At 40.7% G+C, this 18131-nt stretch overlaps 1 protein-coding gene across 1 annotated transcript; it reads left to right on the top strand.

The window, feature by feature from the left end:
• The first annotated feature begins 774 nt into the window (after positions 1-774).
• On the top strand, positions 775-9829 carry LOC132591307 (vomeronasal type-2 receptor 26-like). Its single transcript, XM_060269387.1, has 7 exons — positions 775-842; positions 1824-1970; positions 3415-3706; positions 4906-5709; positions 6596-6823; positions 7368-7494; positions 8928-9829. The coding sequence occupies exons 1-7, from the start codon at positions 775-777 to the stop codon at positions 9827-9829; spliced, it is 2568 nt and encodes an 855-aa protein (XP_060125370.1).
• The last annotated feature ends 8302 nt before the right edge of the window (positions 9830-18131 follow it).

Raw genomic sequence — 18131 nt, 5'->3', positions numbered from 1 at the left:
CATCACAGTGTTGGAGGGTCATTTTGTGCATGACCTTTCATGAAGCCACATCCAGCTGTGGTGAGCTGCAAGACAAGGTTTGCAAGTGTGTATCTCATACACAAATTCTTAGTGTAGACTCAGGTTTGATTCATGGAGGCCTTTTCTTCTTTATGTTGCACCAATAAACCTAAGTTTGCCCCTGTGTAAAGTGGGAGCGTAAGATGTGCAAATGAGATGGGAGAAAGGAAGAGGAAGGAAGAAACATGGTGGTCCTGCTAAAATCAAAGATTAAAGCAAACAGGAAACTGGAGGTGAAAGGAAGGAGACGCAGGATGAAAGAGAACAAAATGTAGATAGAGCAGAAGTGGTGTGATAAAAAACTTATTCCAGGTATGTTCCAGAAGCAAAATGGTCTCATTATTTTCTGCAGAAGTAAAATAAAAATGTGCAGGGTATTTATTTCTGTGGGGCTGAAAGCCTATGGGATCCAGGCACTCCACAGCCCAGTCCAAAAGCACCAAAGGTTGGAAAGAGCATATCTTGAAAAGCTAAGAGAGCCATTGGCAACAGGACTGAAATGCAAAGGCCCCAAATACGTATTTTCAGTGACCTCAGGAAATCTTGTTGCTCAGCCTGCTTCCTGTTCCCAGACATGTACACAGAACTCAAATTCTGACTGTAAGCTACTTGGGCCAGACTCTAGAGACGTTTCCTTATTGCTAATGATGCATGCATATCCCGTTTTTTTCTTTTAGAAATATAGCAAGCCTAATTTCAATTTGTTATTGATAGATGGGGGCAAACAATACTGGGAAAGGATGTGATGAAGGAGATGAACCCATCATCAGGGTGGGGGACAGGTGGGATGGGATGGAACTTCACATACACTCAGACTTTACTTTTAAACCCAGGCCTTCATTTTCTGCCAACTAAGAATGATCTCTGGGTAAACGTAACTCTTGCTGAGGACTAAGCATTGCTGCCTACTTATTATCTCTCAAGGAAGACAATAATAGTTGTACTATTCAGGGGGGAGAGGCCTTAGCAGTTTGGTCAGGGATGACGCAACTGCAAATACGAAGAACACACTGAGGAATTATTTTCATCATTGTCAAAATTGTTGGCTTTCATCCTCTTGCATAGTAGATATACACTTTCTGTTGGGATTAAAAAACAACAACAGCATCTTTAAAAAGGCCTAACAGCTTGCTATTGTCCAGAGCTATATCTAGGCACAGGCAGGGCTCTGCCAGTCTTTTGTATCATCATTCTTCTTTTACATGTTTGGAGATGCTTCCATCCAGTCATCGGTTTCAAGGAATGTTCTTTCTGTGAAATGTGAACTTCCTTGACTAGGCATGGTTTAGCACATGGTTTAGCATATTGTTTAACTGAAATGCTGCCTCACCACAACGTACCTTATGTATAATTATTTTCTTTACAAACCAAGGAAAAGTGAGTAAGTTTATAACTAAACGGCTGCAGTTGGTTATTTTAAAAAGAAGTAATAATAGCTGCAATGTTATTATTTGTATCCCCACAACCTCCAGTCATCCCTCAGGATAATGTGTGAAGAATAAGAAAATATGCTGGCTGGGGCCACTTACAGAGGAAGAACCATTTTTAACTAAAAGACCAAAGCGCTAGTGCATAGATTCCCTAACAGCCCACTAAGCAAAGGATACTTTAGCCAAACTGGTAACATCCACATATAATGCTGTAGTGGAAAACATGGTACTCTACATTGGGAGGGGAAGATTTCTCAGCAGGATCCTGCTGCTGTTCTTTCTGCTGCTACTTCTGTTTCTCACTATATGCAAGCCACATTCTATTAACTGCAGCATTTATGATGATCCTCTTCCTATTGCTCACGAATTTTACCAGCCAGGAGACCTTGTAATTGGTGAGATGGTTTCGCAAGTCATATACTTCTCTAATATCCAGTCTTTCATGGAACAGCCTTCACAGATACTGATTGATGAACCTATGTAAGGCCTTATTTATTTCCCTTCTTTCCGTGTCTAATATAGTCAGACTGAAATGATTGAAAACGCATCATTAAGCAGTCCTGTGATTCATATTTTGATGTTCTTTTTCATGGAAACCCAGTAAGATTTTAAGCATTCTTTATGAGGTACTCAACCTCAGCATGACAGGATAAGGGGCAAGGGTGGATATGGGAAGACAGAGAGACAGAGACAGTAAACCCCCAATTTACACGAGGGTCAAGTTCTGGGAATCACGCCAAATGCCGACTTTGTGTATAGTCAAAATAAATCGGGTTCAATGGCAGATGGGATTCCCGAAGTCTTTTTCCCTAGGCACACACCCCTTTGGATTAAATTTTTATTGTTTTGCCAGCCATGTAAAGCTGAATACACATTGTGGGTTTACTGTATTCATTTTTCTTAACTGTTTGTACTGCTCCTAAGTTTTTGTCTTTTTTGTAGTAAGCCTTCTACAGCATTTTCACATGGCAGATCATGCCTTGTCACTGCCCCCGCCTTATGTCTGTTCTGCCCCCACTTTGTTCCTTCTCAACCTTGAGGGATGTGAGTGTATGTCCATATCCACCTTCTGACTCCTTCTCTATGGAACACAATTCCTGCTCTTTTCTGTCTCTCCTCACTCTTTGCAGTGCAGCACTTTCTCCCCTTGATTTTCTCTCAGATTGCTCTATTTCTGTTCTCTGAGTGCTCCGTTTTCTGTTCACTGCTCAACTGAGCAGTGGAGCCTGGAAATATTGTGTTGTACCTAACCAATTCAATCAGAGGGTATTCTAATAAGAAATTCCATCATAATTGGGAAAAATTTGGAGAGTACATGAAGAGACAGTGCCCCATGATAAAATCCTGGGTTTATTTCTAAGACCTTGTACTGAGATAATTTGATTTAATTCAAGTTGATACAGCTGAATGATGATGAATTCTTTCCCCCCCTGTGAGGTATGATTATATTTGAGAATTTTAGGATATATACTTGTAGGAATGAGGGGAAGCAGTACCAGAATATAGTATTTAAAGAACCTGAGAGAGAGATAAGTGGAAGTCCATCAGGAGAGGAGGAGATATAGGGGAATAAATAAAGGGGATTATAGTTGAAATGTATTTTGATTATTATGTTTTTGGGTATGAATGAGTATTTGAATGTAGGATTCTTTGTTTTTTCTATTTTTAATTTCTTTATGATTATGAGTATTATTATTTAAGTTTGATTTAAGTTTGATGTTGTATGAGATTAATTTTTATGTTATATTTTCATTATTATTTCATTATATATGATTTTGTATGTTATTATTTCTATATTATTTATATTATTGTTTCTTGAGTGTGTATGTGTTTATGTGAGTGTATTTTAATTTGAATTCCAATAAAGTTTATTGTTTAAATTAAAAAGAGAGAAAGGAAATATTGTGTTGTAATTTTATTACAGCTCCGTGCCAAAGAGCTACCAGCACATCCTGGCCTTAGCATTTGCTGTCAAAGAGATCAATGAGAATCCCAGAGTCTTATCAAACATCTCTCTAGGGTTCCGCATCCTCAATAGCTACTACGCTGCAAGGATGACCTACAAGGCCACGCTCAACCTGCTTTCCACACAGCGTAGATTTGCCCCCAACTTCAAGTGTCACAAGTGGAACAATCTGATAGCTCTCATTGGAGGATGCATCTCTGAAATCTCTGCCAATATGGCCATCATTTCAGCAATCCACAAGATCCCACAGGTAAATTGAGAGCATGGGTGTATGGGAAATACTATCTTGATTTCAACACAGTCTTGACAAGGTTCCTGCAAAGTTTTATTCAGGAGGGCAGTTTGGATTGGGATTGACCAAGCAGTGCTGAAAGTCAATTGTCCAGAGAACTGGAGTAGCTGTAAATGGAAGTGGAAGGATATGATTGTGTCCAGGACATAAAGGATTTGAATTTTTATGGTTGGTGGGTTTCCTCCCATTTTTTACTACACCTAATACACAACTGAAAACACATAATGTAAGGAATGGCTGACAGAATTGTGTAACTTTAGTCCAGATAAGAAAGAGACTAAGGAGATTTAATACTGTATAGTACTCGAAAATCCTGCCAACCTAGCAGTTCGAAAGCACATCAAAATGCAAGTAGATAAATAGGAACCGCTATAGCAGGAAGGTAAACGGCATTTCCATGTGCTGCTCTGGTTTCCAGGAGCGGCTTTGTCATGCTGGCCACGTGACCTGGAAGCTATATGCCGGCTCCCTCGGCCAATAATGCGAGATGAGCGCGCAACCAGAGTCGGTCACGACTGGACCTAATGGTCAGGGGTCCCTTTACCTTTACCTTAGTACTCGAAAATACCTTAATGGCTGTTACATAGAAGAGAGGAAATACTGGTTGTTTACTGCTCCAGAGAGCCGGTGTGGTGTAGTGGTTAAGAGCGGTAGACTTGTAATCTGGGGAACCGGGTTCGCGTCTGCACTCCTCCACATGCAGCCGCTGGGTGACCTTGGGCTAGCCAGACTTCTCTGAAGCCTCTCAGCCTCACTCACCTCACAGAGTGTTTGTGGTGGTGGAGGAAGGGAAAAGGAGATTGTTAGCCGCTTTGAGACTCCTTCGGGTAGTGATAAAGCGGGATATCAAATCCAAACTCTTCTTCTCCATAGGGCTGGGCAAGATATTCTTAAAACATTAGGAGAAACATTAAGAAATTATCAATAGTGAAATAGATTACTGGGTACTCTTCCACACTGTTTTCCTCTAGAAGAACCTACACAGGCATTTATTGGGAAAGCTGTGCCTCTGAAGTACCTGTAGAATCTGTAGTTTAGCATTCTCTCATAATCCATCAAAAACAAAACAAAACACCTCCTACATTCTATTTTAGCTCACATATGGATCCTTTTTGGCGATACAGGATGCAAACATGCACTTTCCATTTTTATACCAGATGGTCCCTAATGAAGCCAAACAGCACATAGGAATTGTGCAACTACTTCAGCATTTCAAATGGACCTGGATTGCACTTAGTGCTGTGGATGATGACAAAGGGGACCAGTTTCTACAGACAATTTTACCACTACTCTTTGAGCATGGCATCTGCTATGATGTCATAGTAAGATTAGAAAAATGGAATTATCTGGATGAGATGATACGCTTGGCTTTACAGCATCGGAACAGTTATGCAACTGCATTTAAGACAAAAGCTAATGTATTTGTGGTTTATGGGGAACCTCCATCTTTTCAGGTTTTGAGAGTATTGGCATTTATAGCACCAATAATGGGATGGCCACCTCTGGGTAAGGTGTGTGTTGCTACATCTCACTGGGATTTTGCATCAGTGTCTATTCAGAAAGACTGGGAAATACAAATATTCCATGGTACTCTATCCTTCACAGTCCACTCGAATCAGCCATTAGGGTTCCATGAGTTCATGCAGAAGATAAGACCCTTCTGGCACAAAGAGGATGTCTTCATCCAGGACGTCTGGGAACAGACTTTCGCCTGCTCCCTGAAAGGATCTAATGGACAGGAGGTGGAGGCTGAGCAGAAAGAACCCTGCACTTTGGAGGAGAAACTGGAGAACCTTCCTGGGGTTTTGTTTGAAAAATACATGACTGGTCACAGCTACAATGTCTACAAAGCTGTCTATGCAGTGGCACATGCTTTGAACGCCATGTACAAATCCAGCTCCAGACATAGAAGATTGGCAAGCGGAGAGAGATTTGCATTTCAGAATGTGCAACCATGGCAGGTAATGACAACTCAGAACTTTTTGGCTTTGCCTCCATCTACCACTGATCTCCTGGCTTTTCACCTGACAAGAGCCACAGAAATTAGCCTGCCTGACCTGGTGCTCATTTACTCAGAGTCAAAATCACTGTCATGCTAGCTTGCCGAGGGAGCCGGTGTATAGCTTCCAGGTCATGTGGCCAGCATGACAAAGCCGCTTCTGGCAAACCAGAGCAGCACATGGAAATGCCGTTTACCTTCCTGCTATAGCGGTTCCTATTTATCTACTTGCATTTTGATGTGCTTTTGAACTGCTAGGTTGGCAGGAGCTGGGACCAAGCAACGGGAGCTCACCCCATCACAGGGATTCGAACCGCCAACCTTCTGATCAGCAAGCCCTAGGCTCAGTGGTTTAGCCCACAGCGCCACCTGGGTGCTCATTTACTCAGAGTCAAAATCACTGTCATGCTAGCTTGCCAAATACCCACAATAGAAACCCAACTACCAATCTGGTTTGCTAGACATTTTCAATCAATGTATCCCCTCCAAAGACAGTTCTTTATGTAATTGATTTCATATTAATAATAATGGTTGTTGTTTAGTCGTTTAGTCGTGTCTGCCTCTTTGTGACCCCATGGACCAGAGCACGCCAGGCACTCCTGTCTTCCACTGCCTCCCGCAGTTTGGTCAGACTCATGTTGGTGGCTTCGGGAACACAGTCGAACCATCTCCTCCTCTGTCGTCCCCTTCTCCTTGTGCCCTCCATCTTGTGCCCTCAATCTTTCCCAGGGAGTCTTCTCTTCTCAATAAATAAGAATAGACAGGTGGGAATACTTCATCACCATATATACTGCTTCAAGAACAGTTATTCATATCATTAACTCCATGTAAATATTTCAATATTCCAGGTCCATCGCTTTCTGAAGAGCCTTGTATTCAACATCAGTGTTGGAGATATGGTGCACTTTGATGAACATGGAGAACTGGTTTCAGGTTTTGACGTTACCAATTGGATCACTTTCCCCAATGGCTCACTGACAAGATTGAAAGTTGGACAACTGGAGCCTCTGGCTCCTCCAGGCAGAGAGCTAACCATCAATGATGAGCAGATCGTGTGGCATCCAAGTTTTAACCAGGTGAATTGTAACTGCAAACTCTTGACTCCATAAAAGGGGAATGTTCCCTTCTGGGTAGCTCACCATTCCATCAGTTCTTAATCTCAAACCTTAAGTTAAAGCAAGGAGTCATTTTGGCCACCTGTGCCATTTAATTTCTTTGTTAAAAAAAGAGGTCACATAAGCGACTTACAAACATCGGAAAAAAAACGTATTTGATTTTGCTAAAGTGTCACAGAATATAATCACTTCACGAAGTGATTTCTGAAAGGACAAAAGATGGACCTTGTTTTTATCTTCAAGGTATCTTTATCTTATTTCTACAACTTCATATTTTGGGGGGTCTGGAGGTGGCATTGTCTTTCTCATGATCCGCTTGAAGGCTGAGTCTTAGACTGATCAAACAAAGAGATGGAGGTCGGAATGGGTAACAAATGGGCGACAGAGGAGCTGAGCCAACTGGCTCATCCTCAGTCTCTCTGTCCTTCACATGAGTCTTATCACATGGAGATGAATGACGGAATAGGGCTAATCTATTGTTGCTCATCTATATGATTTTGTACAGGCGCGGCCCCTGTCTGTGTGCAATGACAACTGCAACCCTGGCTTCAGTAGAAAAAAGAAGGAAGGAGAGAAGTTTTGCTGCTATGATTGTGCTCCGTGTCCAGAAGGAATGATCTCTAGTCAGCAAGGTGGGAGGCAGGAATTCCCATGACATAATGTATGGGATTTCAAAAGGATAAATAAAGGCTATTTATTTCCTTTGTGTAGAGAATGCAGATGACTGCAGAGGAGCCTAAAATATTATTATTATTTTTTAGGAAACAGTGATCTTGTTCTTGAGTTGTTGTTCTTTAAAAAAAATATTTGGTCAAAGTTATTGGGCTTTTATAGGATTTTTAATGGATATTTTATTTTAAAAAACAAACATCCCCCTACTTGCCATTTGTTCAGGTTTCCCCAGACATTTTGACTATTCAGCAAAAAACTGCCTGGACGCCATTTTGCAGCCCGATTCCCAGATGTGTCAGGGAAAACCTGGACGTATGGCAGCCCTACATTAGACTCATCACAATTTTGCAGCCTACACAACTCGTGGGACATTGTGAGGATAAAGCGGAGGGAACTTGCAGCTCCTTGGATATAAATGTAGTAAATTTGATAGCTACATGTAGATGGATGGAAGGATGGATGTTTGGTTGAATCAATGAATGAATGAATGAATGATTAGACGTCTATCTGAGATGGAAAAATGAGCTAAGTGCCCCTTGGTTGCCAGCAATTTCCCAGGCACTGAGAAGGTCCTCTCCTTGTTCCAGCCAACTCTAAAGCCTTGGTGGGAAACTTTTTGCATCCTCAGGGCCTCATCCTGTTCTGTGCAACCTTCTAGGAGTAGTTGTTGGGGCCTGAGGCAAAAGTGGAGGGAGCAACTAATGTGAGCTTTAACTTGTACCGTGGGCTACTTTCTAGACACACATGTCTGAATCCCTTAACTAGACACCAAGAGGTCTCATCAGCCAGGCAAAGACTCTCAAGGAGGCTGTAAAGCAGACGTGGTGAGGGTTGTGACCTCAGGAGAGTCCTGACTGCCAGATAGGGAAGCTTGGACAGTCACTTTGAACCCACAGGCCAGAGGTCCCCATCCCTGTTATGCAGACAGAATACTAAGTTGGCCCTTCCACCAGACTGACAAATCACTGCATACATTAGGACTAGGTTTCTGCTTCCCAACTGAACCAGCCCATTATTATTCCATGGGCCATCTGAAATTGTGTCTTTCTTCACAGATCAGGTACTGTAAATTCAGGAAAAAACACAGGATTCCTTCTAATTCTTTCTTTTCCAACCACTTTCTGAATTAGCTACTAGGTCCACTAGTTCAACACACGCCACCACCTCCCACTGAACATAAATAAGCATCCAAAATGCAGTTTCAAATTATAAGATTCATTTCTCCTTGATTTTGTCAAAGAACTGCAAGAATACAGAAATAGACATCCTCAAATCTTCTTGTGGCTCATTGCTTTGACTGGCATTACTTAAAGGCATACTTAAATAGCTGTTTGTGTTTAGATAGATGTTGGTCAACATTCTGAAATACTTCAGTGCCTCTTCCCTTTTTCAGATGTAGACGTTTGCGTCAATTGTCCAGAGGACCAATATCCCAACAAGGACCAAACTCAATGTGTTCCCAGGATTGTAAGCTTCCTCTCTTACAAAGAAAATTTGGGGATCATCTTAGTGGTGTTGGCCATTTCTCTCTCTGTCATCACAACTTTAGTACTTGGAATTTTCCTGAAGCACAAGGATACTCCCATAGTCAAAGCCAACAACCGGAGCCTCACCTACATCCTTCTCATCTCCCTCCTCCTTTGCTTCCTGTGCTCCTTGCTTTTCATTGGACAGCCTGGAAGGGTGATCTGTCTTCTCCGACAAATGGCTTTTGGCCTTGTCTTCTCTTTGGCCGTTTCCACTGTGTTGGCAAAGACGGTCACTGTGGTTGTAGCATTTATGGCCACCAAACCAGGATCCAGCATAAGGAAATGGGTGGGGAAAGGACTGACCAATTCGATTGTCCTCTTCTGCTGCTTCATCCAAGCTGCCATTTGTGCTCTTTGGTTAAGCACTTCTCCACCGTTTCCAGATAAGGACACCCATTCAGTGATTGGGGAAATCATACTTGAATGCAACGAGGGTTCAGCTTCCATGTTTTACTCTGTCTTAGGCTACATGGGCTCCCTGGCCACTGCCAGCTTCATCGTAGCTTTCTTTTCCAGGAAACTCCCTGACAGTTTCAATGAAGCCAAATTCATCACTTTCAGCATGTTGGTGTTTTGCAGTGTTTGGCTGTCCTTTGTGCCAACCTACCTGAGCACCAAGGGGAAGTACATGGTGGCTGTGGAGATCTTCTCCATCTTGGCCTCCAGTGCAGGATTGCTGGGTTGCATCTTTTCCCCAAAATGCTACATTATTGTGCTAAGGCCTGAGCTGAATAGCAGAGAACAAATGATAAGGAAGAAAACATAAATTAAAATACAGATTAATTTCTTTATTTGACTTTTACACATATTTAATCAGATATGACATTAATAGAAATGTCATTGGAATTTCGGTATGATGATGATTAAAAATATATATATTTATACCCCGCCCATCTGGCTGGGTTTCCCTAGCCACTCTGGGTGGCTTTCAACAGAATATGAAAATAAAATAATCTATTAAACATTAAAAGCATCCCTAAAGAGGGCTGCCTTCAGATGTCTTCTAAAAGTCTGGTAGTTGTTTTTCTCTTTGACATCTGATGGGAGGGCCTGAGTTGAACAGCAGAGAACAAATGATAAGGAAGAAAACATAAATTAAAATACAGATTAATTTCTTTATTTGACTTTTACACATATTTAATCAGATATGACATTAATAGAAATGTTACTAGAATTTCGGTATGAGTGTTTGATGCATTCCCTCCACAAATTCAATTGACCCCACCTCATGTTGGCCTTGTACTCACAAAAAGAATGAGGCATGGCTTCGTTTTTGAGGATTTAATTCAACAACCAATTTTATTGTATAAAATTAAAACATCTGTTATGTGAACTATTTCCCAACTGTTCCTCATCGTATAGGAGCATCATACCTATGCCTCAAATTTTGAGCAAGCTGAGGAGCAAAAACAAAATTAACTAGATTGACTGTGCCACGCAAATTGTGATCATCTTGTCCCAGCACAGAGGTTTTGAGACACTGAGTGGTTGAATGGGTCAAATTATGGGAAATATTCAAAGAGGTGCTTTTGCTTTTTTATTTTTTTAAATGAGAGTATGGATTCTGTCCATCTTAAATGCCTTTCCCTCATCTTGAGTTACTGTAGGTAAATGTATGTATGTTGTCCTCATACTGTAAAATTAGATCCTCTTCTTGTTCACTGAGCTGAATGCAAGTTGACAGAGATGTAAAACGATCCAGATTATCACAACGTTTCAACTGAATAAACCAACCTTTTCCAGGGATTTGTTTTTTACTGACAAAGCTGAGCAGACATGTCTGCCCACTAATATGAAATATCACTCAACTCCAGAGCTCGGTCACACTTAGAGGCTGAATTTGTCTCTCCAACTCTTACATCATAGAATGCACGCCAAATTTCTGCCTTCATTAACAGATCTTGAAATCAAAATGGCATCAATTTCTCAACCGATTAATGCAATATATGTAAAGAAATGTATCTTGCATTTTCCGTTGATCTGGTTAGTGGAGAATGTATATGGGCATTCCTCACTGAAAGAGGCGGTAGCTGACCTCATCAGTCCGAGAACTAGATGAATGGAAAAAGTCTAAGACAGAAAACAACCCCAGAAACGTAAGGGTAGGAGGTTCAGGACATTCTGCAGTAGCCGGAAGCATTCTCCAGAAGTGTCAACTTGATTGTGATAGATGGTCACTCGGAGAGAGTGGTTGGAGGCTAATTGCTTATATGCAATAAATCTTCTGTTAATTACCTCTTGCATGCTTTTTTTTCAAGCCGGCAGCTGGCCAGCTCTTGAAAGGTGAGCAGAGATATCTCATCCATGTTGTGAGCCATTGTGTGTAGAGGTTGTTTTCATCTGGAATTACGTACAGTGAGGATTGATTTAAGATTTAAGTAATTTGAAGGTAGAGAACTGGGGTTTAAATGTCCAAATGCTTTAAAAGCATTTTAGTATTCTTACCATGAAATCAGAACAGATGCCATTTTGTGAATGCACGGACACAATTCTCTGTAAAAACCTGCGCCCTTTGTCAGCATCCACAGCCAAGAGAAATGGAAACAGCATTTTCACAGCTTTTAGTAGCAAAAATTATTCAAAAGCAAATTGAAATTAAATGAATAAAATAATGTTTCAGATGGATTGGAATATGATTTCAAATAATAGAGTAAAGGAGAAATGTATACCAATAAATTTAAACAGTTTAACACAGCTGATTTAGGCACATAGGTGGTGGTCTGGTGGGGGAGTGGGGCAGGGGCGATGTTCTCTCAATGTATGGTACAGTGAGCTAGCAGGAAAAGGGAAAACTTGGCAGCTATGGTTTAAGCTTGCAGTTAAGTTTTGGTGGAAATAGGAAAAGAGAAACCAGCCAGTGTGGGTTTTATGTTCTTCTTCAAGTAGAACAGAGAAGTGAGAAGGCCCCCTATACATGACTTTGTGTCCTGCGAAACACACAAAAAGGAATGGGACATTCTGAACATTTGAGTCCTAGGCCACATATGTGGATACCATATGGGATGTGCAGGTGCAAGGCACCTGGTCCCAAGCCATCTCTCAGCAGAAAGGAGAAGTGGGGGGGGGGGGGAGAGAGAGAGAGAGAGAGAGAGAGAGAGAGAGAATCAAGGAATAAGAAGTCCAGAGTTAAAGTGCCTGTATAAGAAGACATGAACAGGTGGGCTCAGGGTTATTCTCTTGGAGTTGGACCCCTGACCTTGTTGTTTTTTTTAACATTTTTTATTTACTTTACTGGGTTTACATAACAAAACATAAATTCATTCCACGTATCTTTACAATTTGTCTATTTATATTTATGTTATGTTATATTATGTTTGTACTTGCACAGGTACAAACTGACATAATATTTCTGACCAAATGCAAGAACCTGGATATTGTTCCTAAGGGTCTTAGAATTAAGAACCCCCTTCAATCAACGTATCCCACAGAATATGCCAGGAAACTTTGCCACACTTTATCCAAGAAGCTACTCAAACATCTTATCGGCGTTCTTTATTCAAAACAGAAGCTTATGAAGGAGGAACTCTCTGCACTGGACAACTCTATCAGGAATCACCCAGCCTGGCAGGAGTTCCACAAGGAAAAACAAACCATTTACCACTCTCAACTGGAGTTACTGAAGAACCGGAAAAATAAAAAACTCTGCAAACTTTCCAACCTACAAGCCACTAATCAAAACAAGATCAACAACATTGTCAATTTTCCCAGCAAACACTCAGCCCAGCTGAGGAATCCGTCCTCTCACGGGGTCTATCATTCTGCCCTGCTAAATCCCCACACATGATTCAGTTCTGCGGGGACCTGGAAGCATTTTTCCGCCGTTTACGCCTGAAGGAGTATTTTCATCACAAACAAGAACAAGACAAAGTAGAACAAACTACATCACCACAACACAACACCTCTCAACTTACTGGGGAACAACCATCACCCTCCAAACGCATTAATGAACAGAACATCGACCACCAACCACCACCGAAAAGATGTTACACAAAAAGGGACTCTACGTGGACCCCTCCTGATGGACGTAATACCACACTAGATCTGTACATCGACTGCTTCCGCCACAGAATCCAAACGGATGTGACCAGAAAACACCATCACTTACAACAAAATCTAAACCATGCTGAAAGGAGAGCCATAGAAAATCTCAGGAACAACCCAGACATTATAATTAAAGAGGCAGACAAGGGTGGAGCTGTCGTCATCATGAACAAAACTGATTACATCCAAGAGGCCCACAGACAACTTTCCAATACTGCCTTTTACATGAAATTGGACTCAGACCCCACACAAGCATACAAAAAAGAACTGAACAAGATTGTCAAGGAGCTACCCCTACACATCCAAGAACAGATCCTCACAAACACACCAGCGGAACCTCGACCAGGAACTTTCTACCTTCTACCTAAAATACACAAACCAGGAAATCCAGGACGCCCCATCATGTCAGGTATTGGCACCATTACAGTGGGTGTTTCCAGCTATATGGACTCTGTTCTGAAACCATATGCTATCAGTGCTCCCAGCTACGTACGTGGCACCACAGATTTTCTGAGGAAAATACAATCTTTGAACAATCTTCCTAACAATACTATACTAGCCACTATGGATGTGGAATCTCTATACACCAACATCCCACACAATGATGGTTTACAAGCCATAAGGAACACCATTTCAGATAAAACCACAGCGGACTTTGCTACCAAACTCTGCCACTTTGTCCTTACCCACAACCACTTCAAATTTGGTGATGACCTGTTCCTCCAGATCAGCGGCACAGCCATGGGCACCCGCATGGCCCCACAGTATGCCAACATCTTCATGGCAGATTTAGAACATCGTTTCCTAGACTCCTACCCACTCAAATCTCTCTTGTACCTACGATACATTGACGATATTTTTATTATCTGGACACATGGACAACAGACCCTGGAAACCTTCCACCAGACATTCAATGACTTTCACCCCACCATCAACCTAACAATGAACCAATCCATGCAAGAAATACATTTTTTGGACACTACTATAAAAATACAGGATGGACGTATAGACACCACCTTATACAGAAAACCAACTGACCGACAAACATATCTACATGCTTCTAGCTACCATCCCAAACATACCAAACAATCCATCGTATACAGCCAGGCCCTACGTTACAACCTTATCTGTTCCAACTCTACAGACAGAGAATCTCACCTAAGAGATCTACAGCAAACCTTTTTAGAACTAAAATATCCACCTGATGAAGTTAAACAACAGATCAACAGAGCCAGACTGATACCTAGGGAGAACCTGCTGCAAGACAGACCCAAAAAAGAAAATAACAGAACACCACTAGTCATCACATACAGCTCCCAAGTTAAAACAGTACAACGCATCATCAGAGATCTACAGCCTCTCCTGGACAATGACAGCTCCCTTTCTCAAGCTCTGGGAGGAAGACCTTTCATTGCCTACAGACAGCCACCCAATCTTAAACAACTCCTCACCCACAATAATACAACCACCAGACTTAACATGGACACTGGTACCAGAGCCTGCAATAAACCCAGATGCCAACTTTGCTGCCACATACACCCGGACAACATCATTACTGGCCCCAACAACATCCAACATACCATCTCAGGACTATTTAATTGCTCATCTTCTAACATTGTGTATGCCATCAAATGCCAACGGTGCCCTTCAGCTCTCTATATTGGACAAACAGGCCAAACCCTACGCCAAAGGATAAATGGACATAAATCTGACATCAGGAACCATAAGACTGAAAAACCAGTAGGAGAACACTTCAATCTCCCAGGACATTCTATACAAGATCTCAAAGCAGCTGTTTTATTACAGAGAAATTTCAGGAACAGACTGGAAAGAGAAGTTGCTGAATTGGAAATCATTACCAAGCTTAAAACCATGGAAGCACCTGGGATGAATAGAGACATCGGATTCTTATCTCATTATGCATGATCAAGCTTTCTTTAGCACCTCAGCCCAGGACTAATTGCAGCCATCAGCAGCCATTAACAGCCATCTACAGGTTTACCACTCCCATCAGCCCATCTCCCATTCCCACCCACCCCCACCACCCTCTGTATATATATAGGGTCTGACACTTCTGTTTCTAGTGTATCTGAAGAAGTGTGCATGCACACGAAAGCTCATACCAAAATATAAACTTAGTTGGTCTTTAAGGTGCTACTGAAGGATTTTTTTTATTTTCCTTCTCTTCCTATTCCTTCGTTTATTTCATTTTCCAGCCTTATCCATTTAATCCCATCTTTATATCCAATATCTATTAAATTTTTTAATTGGAATGTTTCATAATAAAGTTCGAAGTTCGGAATTCCCCATCCCATCTCTTCTTGTGGTGCGTAATTTACTATGTCTGGAGTTCTCACTCTTTTGCTCCCAAATATCCAATTTTTAAATGCGTTATTCCATGTTTTGAACCATATTTTCCTAATGGGTAATGGAATTACTTGAAATAAGTATAACAATTTCGGTACTAGAAACATTTTAACCGCCCTTACTCTGCCTAGAATAGATAGATTCTTATTTTTCCATGATTTTATATTCTTCTTAATCTTCCTCCATACCTCTTTGTAATTTACATCCGGGATCCTTGCAATATTTTTAATTATATTCACCCCCAAGTATTTAATTTTTTTCCTCTTGATATCCATCCTTGTCATTTTTGCGATTTCCTTCTTCTCCTCTTTATTTACATCCCAAAATAAAATTTCAGACTTCTCCAAATTTACTCCCAATCCCGACTCCTCTTTAAAGTCCTTCAGGATTATCATAAACTCTCTTATCCCCTCGAGGGGGTTGGTGATTAATAATAAGATGTCATCAGCATACATGTTTAACTTAATTTCTTCCTTCCCTTTCTTATACCCTTTTATCCTTACTGAATTTCGTATCCTGTCTGCTAAATATTCCATCCCCAACACAAATAGTAGGGGTGAGAGTGAGCAACCTTGCTTGACTCCTCTTTGTATATTGAATTGATCTGAAACCCCCTCATTCACTCTGACTACTGCCTTCCCTTCCCTATACAATTCTCGAATTGCTTCCACAAATTTTTCTCCTAATCCTACCTCCTGCATGATATTCCATAGAAATTTTTGACTAATTGTATCGAAGGCCTTGTACACATCCAATTTTAAAGCCGCCAGTTTACCTTTGGCCCTGCTTGTCAACACATTTAAGACATTTCTTATAGGATGTTCTATGTGTCAACCCTTGACAAATCCATATTGGTCTTCCTTCATTATTTTAGGTAATATCTGTTCCAGTCGTCTTGCCAGGATCTTGGTAAATATCTTATAGTCTTGATTTAATAAGCTGATAGGTCTATACGACCCCACCTCTGTAGGGTCCTTTTGTGGTTTTTCAATTACTACTATTTCAGATAGCTTCCAAGTGTCTGGGGCTTTCCCCCCCTCTAAAATATTATTGAATACTTTTTTCATTTCTAAACCCAAAATATCGATTGTTTCTTTATAAAAGTCTATAGTGATGCCATCTGGTCCTGGGGACTTCTTGCTCTTAAATGATTTAACTACATTCACTATTTCTTCTAATGAGATTTCCTCGTTTAATCTTAATCTATCACTTTCTCCAATTCTAACCTCCAAGCTTCCCCTTTCAATATTTTTATTTTCCTCTTTATATAAGATTTGGTAAAATTCTGCAAATTCTTTCCTTATTTTTTTTAGAGCTTTGGGTAAGTATTTTCTTCCTAGTCTTGATGGCCTTCACCCTCTGTTTATCTCTTCTTTTCTTTAAATAATTTGCCAGTCTCTTATATGATCCTATTGAGATTCTCTGAAAGTCATTTTAAATCATATTATCTCTCTTCCACACCGCTACTATATCCAACTCATCCAATTCCTGTTTTAACTTTCTTAACTGCTTCTGTCTGCTCCTTTGAAATTTAACCTGTTGCTGTTGTTGCAGAATTTCAATCTCTTCAATTTTTTCCTGTCTCCCCGCGTACCAGTTCTTCTTAATCGCATTCTCCTTCAATATACAGTGTCCTCTGATAACAGCTTTGAAAGCATCCCGCACTACCGGAATTTTGGCTGACCCATCATTCTCTTTAAAATACCAACCAATTTGTTTTCTGATATATTCCCTGTCAGTCTCTTTTGCCATTATTAGGTTATTATACCGCCATCTCCTGCTTTCCCCCTCCTCCTCCAATCCCAGCTCCACAAATAGTGGTGCATGGTCTGAAATCCATATTCCCATAGTCTTTGCAGTTCTAACGCTGATTTCATTCCCTTCTTTAATTAACACATAATCAATGTAAGAGAATGTCTTATGTCTGTTGGAAAAGAAGGTAGGTTTAGTATTGGGATTTCCCCTCTCAAAAACATCCTTTAATCCCCATTTGGCTAGTCTAAATGTACTATCATTCTTTATATTCCAGTTGAAATCTGCTGTAACGATAACCTCACCTTCAGCATAGAGCTGCAGTTTATTCAAAGTTTTCCTTATAAATTTTTTCTGTCTTGTTTTGGGACTATATATATTAGCTATTGTAAAGATTTTTTGTGACAGTTTGATTTTTAAGAATATAAATCTACCATCATTATCTTTTTTTGGCTCAGAACCTCCGGTCTAAGATTTGCATTACATAAAATGGCAACCCCTCTAGCCTTATTTGTCGCTTTCGATTCTGCTATTAATCCCCATTGCTGAGAGCCTAACAATGGTCTATTATTTGTTTTGGCTCTATGTGTCTCCTGCAAGCATAGGATATCCACTTTCATTTTTCTTGCTAATGCTGATACCCTGTAATGTTTGACATTTGAAGCCAGCCCGTTAACGTTAAGGGATAAAACCTTTAAGGATCTATCCATTATCCCAACTACATTTCATTTTTTGAACCCCTCTGTGTACATATTTTATATTTCCAATTCTGTCCCATTCAGCCCCCCTCTCCCTTCCCCCCTGAGACTCAAATAGGGATCTCCATGATCCCTGTCTCATGGTATCTTGGAAGAACCATGCTTCTTTCCCTTTGCTCTTGGAAAGTTTATATCCTTAAGTATTTTTTT

Source organism: Zootoca vivipara, chromosome 17 (assembly GCF_963506605.1).
Source record: "Zootoca vivipara chromosome 17, rZooViv1.1, whole genome shotgun sequence".
NCBI lineage: Eukaryota > Metazoa > Chordata > Lepidosauria > Squamata > Lacertidae > Zootoca > Zootoca vivipara.
This window is presented reverse-complemented; position numbering and strand designations above follow the sequence as displayed.